This window comes from Grammomys surdaster, unplaced genomic scaffold (assembly GCF_004785775.1).
Source record: "Grammomys surdaster isolate TR1022 unplaced genomic scaffold, NIH_TR_1.0 129, whole genome shotgun sequence".
Classification (NCBI taxonomy): Eukaryota; Metazoa; Chordata; class Mammalia; order Rodentia; family Muridae; genus Grammomys; species Grammomys surdaster.
The window spans coordinates 20062180-20069012 of NW_021604587.1; the positions used below are offsets into that span (position 1 = coordinate 20062180).

Below are 6833 nucleotides of genomic sequence, written 5' to 3' on the forward strand. Positions count from 1 at the left end.
GGTTTCTCTGTGTAGCCCTGGCTGTCCTGGAACTCACTCTGTAGACCAGGCTCACCTCAATCTCTCGAACTCAGAAATCCGCCTGCCTCTCCCTCCCAAGTGCTGGGATTAAAGGCGTGCGCCACCACCGCCCGGCGACCATCCCCTTCTGAACAGCCTCCCACCACTGCCTGACCCCTTCAGACCCCACCTCCAACCTGTTCACCCAGCCTTAGTCTAGAATCTGTTCCCAGATGCTGCCATTCTCCCATCTGAAAGGACAGCAAGCTCCAATAGCTTCTAGGAGAAAGAAGTCTTTTGGTTTGTTGGGTCTCTAAGGGAAGTCAGAACAAGCCACTGACCTGGCTACCTTGGAGGATCTGCACAGGAGTACTCCAATGTCAGAGGTCACTGTTCTTCACTCACCCTTTCCCAGGGGTCTCCCACAAAACATTCTGCAGGGAGGATACATATGTATCTCCCGGCACTCTCACCATACTGGGTACACCTCTACTTAGCCACTCTGGCCTTCTGATGAGCCATGAAACAGTGCACCAGAGAAACCACTCAGCTCTGCCAAAAGCTCTGTGCCCTTCCACTCATCTCTCTGCAGAGTTCCCCAACTCCAGGGAACAGCCTTTCAAACATCCTTCCTGTTTGATTTTCTAGAACAGTCCTTGACTTTCTCTTCACCTTTTCTTTATTAAAGATAAAAAGTTTCTTCCTTTTTTTTTAGATACAAGTATTTTAGACAATATTCAATACACTCAGCATCAAATTTAGATCAAAGGACCAATAGGGGCTTGTATTTTTTGTCCATCTTTTCTGGAAAGTGTCCTTTGGGAGCTGCAGGAGCTATTGAATTCAGACTGTGTGTGGCTGAAATGTCATATTTCTGGAGGTTATTAATATTGTGTTTCCATTTGGACTGAACCCTGATTACTGCCACAGCCAATGCCTGGACACTGAGTCACAGATCCACAATGTCACATCCACATGCCCTGCACACACACACACACACACACACACACACACACACACACCATGTCGGGCCCACTTTCTCACTGGCTTTGTCTAACACAGTCTTCTTGAATCCTACTCAGCTCTCAGAATTGTGGGTGAGCCTGGTACAGAGCCCATCCTGTTATGTAAATGTTTCTCCAAGCTGAAGCACTCCTTCCTGGAGAAGGGAGGTTCATAAGACTCAGAAGCTCCAAATCTTACCAGGCCCAGAAAGTGAACAAAAGTTATACAGCTCACAAGATCCTGCTACAAAGTTATAAAAGTAAAAGACAGTTGCTGGAGAGAGGAGACTTTTTGAGGGGGCTGCATGAAAATGTACGGGGGAACCCCAGGGATGCAATTCTCATGGATTGTCACCCATACCTGGGGAATGGGGTGGGTCAGGGAGGGCAGAAGAAGGATTGAGAGGAATACACCAAGACATAAGCAGGGATTGTGCAATTAGCGAGGATTTGTAAAGAATAAACATTACTGTGGGGCTAGGGAGATGGATCGGTGAGTAAACACATTTGTTGTGTAGGCATGAAGACCTGAACTCAAATCCCAGGACTCATACAAACGCCAGGCATGTTAGCTCCAGTGGTGAGCTTTCCAGTGACATGGATGCCTTTGTGCCACACATGCCCCTCTAGGTAACCACAGTGGACTCACTCACTGGCTCACCAAGCTGGACGTGGACACAACCATTTCTTTGGTCCGTTGTCCATGCTCTGTCTTGGATGAACAGATCCCAGGACAAGAGACACAACACAGCTGTTCTCTGAGCCCCTCAACTCCCAGAGACTCACATTGTACTTTCTCACCCACAATGTCCCTCACTGCACAGTCCAGGCTAAGACCTGGAGCTGGAGACACTGCTGCAGCCTGTAAATGCTCTGCCTCTGCCTTCTTCCCAGAGCTGGAAACTCGTAGAGTCACTTCCTTTGTTCTACCCATGGGACTAAATCCTGGGGCAGAGCTTTGATCATCTGAATCTTCAGTGGCCATTTCCTATCCTGTCAACCACAACCTTCAAGTTCAATGACATTCACCAGTGATCTTCATGGCCAACTACTACACACCAAGCATTTCTACATCAGTGCTTGCAACACCATACAAAATGATAAGCACAGGTCACAGGCTAATATTAAGTACCCGGAGTGTGAGGGCAGTGGCGGTATCCTTAAGATTCAAAGGTTTGCTTTGTCTAACACATCCCTCTCCCGCATGCATACTGTACAGTGCAGAGCCCTGCAGATCTGGTGACCATGGGGCAGGCCTGCTCATCTTAGGAGCTCACCATGCCTCCGGTGCATTCGTGACAGTCCTGCAGGCAGCTGACAGTCTCTCATGTACTGTAGGCTTTCAGCCCAGCCATCAGTGCCTGTAGCGAGCGTCTGTTGATGAGCTCCCTTCCCTGGAAGATATCTTCATCCAGGATGTAGCCTGCATGCCTGTAAGACAAAGTAGAGATGTGTGGTGGATGCAGTCGTGTGTCAAGCCCATATGGAAGAAGCATCCAAGAGCCCCAGATATTACCCAGGATTCCCTGCAAAACTATCTCCTGGTACCACCTCTAAGCCTACAACCACCAGTCTCTACTGCATCATCCTCCCTGTTCGAAGTCTCTACTTTCTGCCTTTCTGCAGTCATTTCCTAAGCTCCACTGTCTCCCTCTCTGCACCATGCTTATTTCTCTTCCTCTGTCTATGCAGAGGGTCTGGATCCACATTAGTTTTGCATGCCTTGCGAACTTGCCATTTATTTAAAGCCCCTCTCTACTGGAATTCTGGAGTTGACTGTATAATAGAGTAATGATCCCCAAAGAAGATGATATTCCTACTCTGGAACCTGTGCACATGTCATTTCATATGGCAAAGGGGACTTGGGAGCTGTGATTAGAGACCTGGGGTACACAGCTGGGATGATGTGAACAGAAGTGTCTGTGTTCAAGAGAGAATGGGGCAACAGAGACGAGAAGAGGAGGGAAGAGTCAGAGATGCAGCAAATGGGCATTGCTGGCTCTGAAGATGGAAGGAGGGGCCAAGACACGTAATGAGATGGCCCCAAGAAGCTGTAAAAACCTCATGGATGTAGGTTCTCCCTAGAGCCTTCTGAAGAAAGGCAGACTTGCTGATTCCCTGATTTTAAGCATTTTCAGCTCCCAGAACTGTAAAACACAGCTCTGTGCTGTTTTATGCCACTTAGTCTATGGATTGCAGTTGTGCCTTCTGCAGTCTGACTTAAGTGTGGTCAACTAGGATCTGAAAATATTCAGTGGAAGATTCCTAAACCAAGCAGTCTGTAGGTTTTAAACTGAACATGTCTCTGGGCAGCTAAAACCTCCTAGCATCTCTCCGCACCTTATCTGGAGCACAAATGATCTCTCACACACTGTCCACACTGTATCCATTCCAGCCACTCACTAGTGACTTGTAGGAGTCTTAGTTATCCAATTGCCTGTTGTCCTGGGCTGGTGCTTATATGCAGGTCACCTTTGCATGGAAGCCCAGCCCTGTGTGCAAGGCTTGTATCATTCCTCTCACCTGCTCACCTCGCAGGCACTACACCAGCTCACATCATGAGCAGAACAGCAGGTACAGTACAGTCAGACATTGTGAAAGACATTGATCAGATCCACAGAACATCTTTACAATCCATAGCTATAATTAAATTATTTCATTATTAGTTATTGTGGCTAATTTCTTACCTAATTTTATAGATAAAATAAATTTATTATGGCCATTATGGAAAAATATGGTTTTATGGAAAAGTATAGTTTTATGGAGAAACACAGTATATGTAGAGTTTGCTATCATCCTTGACTCTAGGCATCCACTGGGCATTGGAACAGATTCCCAGAGATAAGCCGAGTTAGAGCAGTGGCCAGAAGCTAATGCAGATATGACTAATCCTTTCTTTAATTTTTTTTTTACCAGTTTCTTTTATTTTTCAACCATCTGTGGGTACGACTACTATACAATGTGATGCTTGCTGGTCTCCCTCTGTGTGTCCTTCTACCTCCTCAAAAGGCCATGTTAAAGAGGGCTAGGTTTTCTTTCTCCCTCTTCTTTGAATATCTAAAAAAAAAAAAAAAGCAAACAAGTCCAGCAGCTGACTCAGATAGATGCAGACACCCACAGCCAAACAGTGGATGGCATTTGGAGACTCTTAGGGAATAATAGAAGGAAGGACTGCAGCCTCTAGGGGCATAGGAACTCCAGAGAGAGACCAACAGAATCAACTAACCTGGACCCTTGGAGCTCTCAGAGTCTGAACCACCAACCAAAGAACAAACATGGGCTGGACCCTGGCCTCCCCGACTATATGTGGCAGATGTGCAACTTGGTCTTCATGTGGATCTGAACAACTGGAGTCGGGGCTATCCCAAGAACTATTGCTTGTACATGAGATACATTATTCTAGCTGGGCTGCCTTGTCTGGCCTCAGTGGGAGAGGATGCACCTAGCCTGGCAGAGACTTGATGTGCCATGGTGGGAGGATAGCCAGGGACGCTCCATCCACTCGGAGGACAAGGGAAGGGGGGATGGAAAGGACTGTGGGAGGATGAGGTAGCAGGGAGGAGGGCAGTGAGCAGGATGTACAGAATCAGTAAAAAGATAATAATAGATATAAAAAATTAAAAATATTAAAAACAAGTGACTGTATAATGCTCAGTGTAAAGCTCTGCTGAATTCTCTTTATTCAGCCAAACTCTAGGACACAGGAAAATCCTTAGACATGGGCATTAAAGTCAAGGGTGAACAATATGCTAAGTGTAGAACAGTCTTAGGAACTAAAACTCACTGGAAATTTCCAGACTAGTGCTTTGAAGTATGATTAGATGGCATCCCTATCCAGTTTGGGATGTTAATCAGTGTCGTCTTTATTCATTAACTTTTAAAAGGGGGAAATTTTATGTGCTCTGAAGAGAAACCAGATATCCACGATTAACTTTTAAACTATGTTCTAGTTTGCTTTCTACTGCTGGGATAAACACCATGACCAAAAGTAACTTGGGGAAGAAAGGGTTTACTTGGCTAACACTTCCAGATAACGATCCATCACTGAGTGAGTCAGAGCAGGAATACAAAGTAGGAACCTGGAGCAGAAAAACCATGGAGGAAGCTGTGTACTGCTCAGCCACTTTTCTTATGTAATGCAGGAGAGGCTGCCCAGGGGGTGATGCCGCCCACAGTGGGCTGGGCCCTTCCACATTAATCATCACAGTGCCCCACAGGACAGTCTGAGCTGGGCAATTAACCAGCACACACTACATTATTTTAGTGATTGTTCTAGGGCTTAAAATATGTGTTTTGACTATCATACTTCCCTCAAATAATGTGTCACTGTGTAGATGTGGCGAGAATGTTTTCCTTATAGAGCACCTCCATTTTCTTTTCTCATCCATTGAGCTACCCTTACTGCTTGAATATGAAGAGAGAGACAGGAATAATGCATACAGAGAGGTAGAGCTTCTACACATGTTATAAGCTTCATTACTGCTTTCATCTTAAAGCTTCTTTCTTATCAACATTATTGGGGAATAATTTAGTATTCATTCAAAACAAGCTTTTCAAACAGATCTGATGGTTGTATATTCTCACAAGACTGTCAAGCCACAAAACATTTTCAACAGCACCCCAAAATTACCTACACATTTCTGCAGTCTATCTCTCTAGCCCCATCCCAAAGTCACTGTGGACATGTTCTTTGCCACTCATTATAGATGTACTTATAGTGGTTCTGTACCACATGCGTCGTGCCTGCATTATTTCAAGTAGTGCTTTGCTTTGAGATTTATCCTTGTTACAACACTGATTCGTCACTGCTATTCTCTCCTGACAATTAGCATTCCATTTTATGTAGCACATACACTACCCTTCAGTTGTGTATTTGTTTATTGATGAACACTTCATTTATTTCCTATTTAGAACTATTACAGATAAAATGGCTGTGAAATTTTATGTGTGCATCTTAAAGGAGGCACATGACTTCTTTTCTCCTAGGTAAATATGTAGCAAGAGAAGGGCTAGCTAGGGTTGGGTGCAGAGGCAGGCAGATCCCCAAGGGCTTGCTGGCCAGACAGCCTAGCTTGAATCCCCAGTACTCAGGTTAAAAACTAAAACATAGCAAGGGCATGTGTGCCTGCAACCTCAGTGTTGGGGGCAGACGAAGCAGATTCCTAAGAGCTTACTGGTCAGTCTGCCTCACAAAGTGTGAGCACCCTGTTCAATGAGAGGCTTTGTTTCAAGTAAATAAAGTGGACAGAGATAGAAGAAGTCACCCAATGTGCTCCTCTGGCCTCTGCATTTAAAGGCATACACACACACACACACACACACACACACACACACACTGAACAAACTTCTGCTCTGCTGAGTTATCTCAAGATGTTGAAAGAGTGAAAGAGTCAGTACATGAGAAATCTTAAGACAGCGCCGGATACACTATAAGCATTTGAATACATATTAGCATTTATCTGAAGTGTGTCCTCACAGGTGCCAGGTGGGAAGATTTCTCTAAAGAATAACCAAATCCAGCTGAAAGACATGAGTGTTTCTATGCCTCTACCTCCACCTCTGGTCTGGAACCCAGCCCAGACTGCTTGGGATGCTCATTTGGTCAGGAGTAACTAAGAGGCAGACCCAGAGCTGAAGGGGTTTGCAGCACCATGAGGAGAGCAACAATACCAACCAACCACAGCTCCCAGGGTCTAAACCACCAGCCTGGGAGCACTTAGGGAGGGATCCAGGGCTTCAGCTGAATACGGAAGAGTGGAGGGCCCTGCTGGGCATAGGTGGAAGATGAGATCCTTGACCTCATGAAGCCTGGATGCCCCAGGGGGTGGG

The 6833-nt window shown here is 45.7% G+C and overlaps 1 protein-coding gene across 1 annotated transcript in view; it reads right to left on the minus strand.

The window, feature by feature from the left end:
- Acoxl (acyl-CoA oxidase like) overlaps nt 1–6833 on the minus strand; it is a 279060-nt gene that overhangs the window by 144892 nt on the left and 127335 nt on the right. Inside the window, 1 exon segment of the mRNA XM_028755859.1 lies at nt 2282–2435. Within this exon segment, the coding sequence (XP_028611692.1) occupies nt 2282–2435 (154 nt within the window).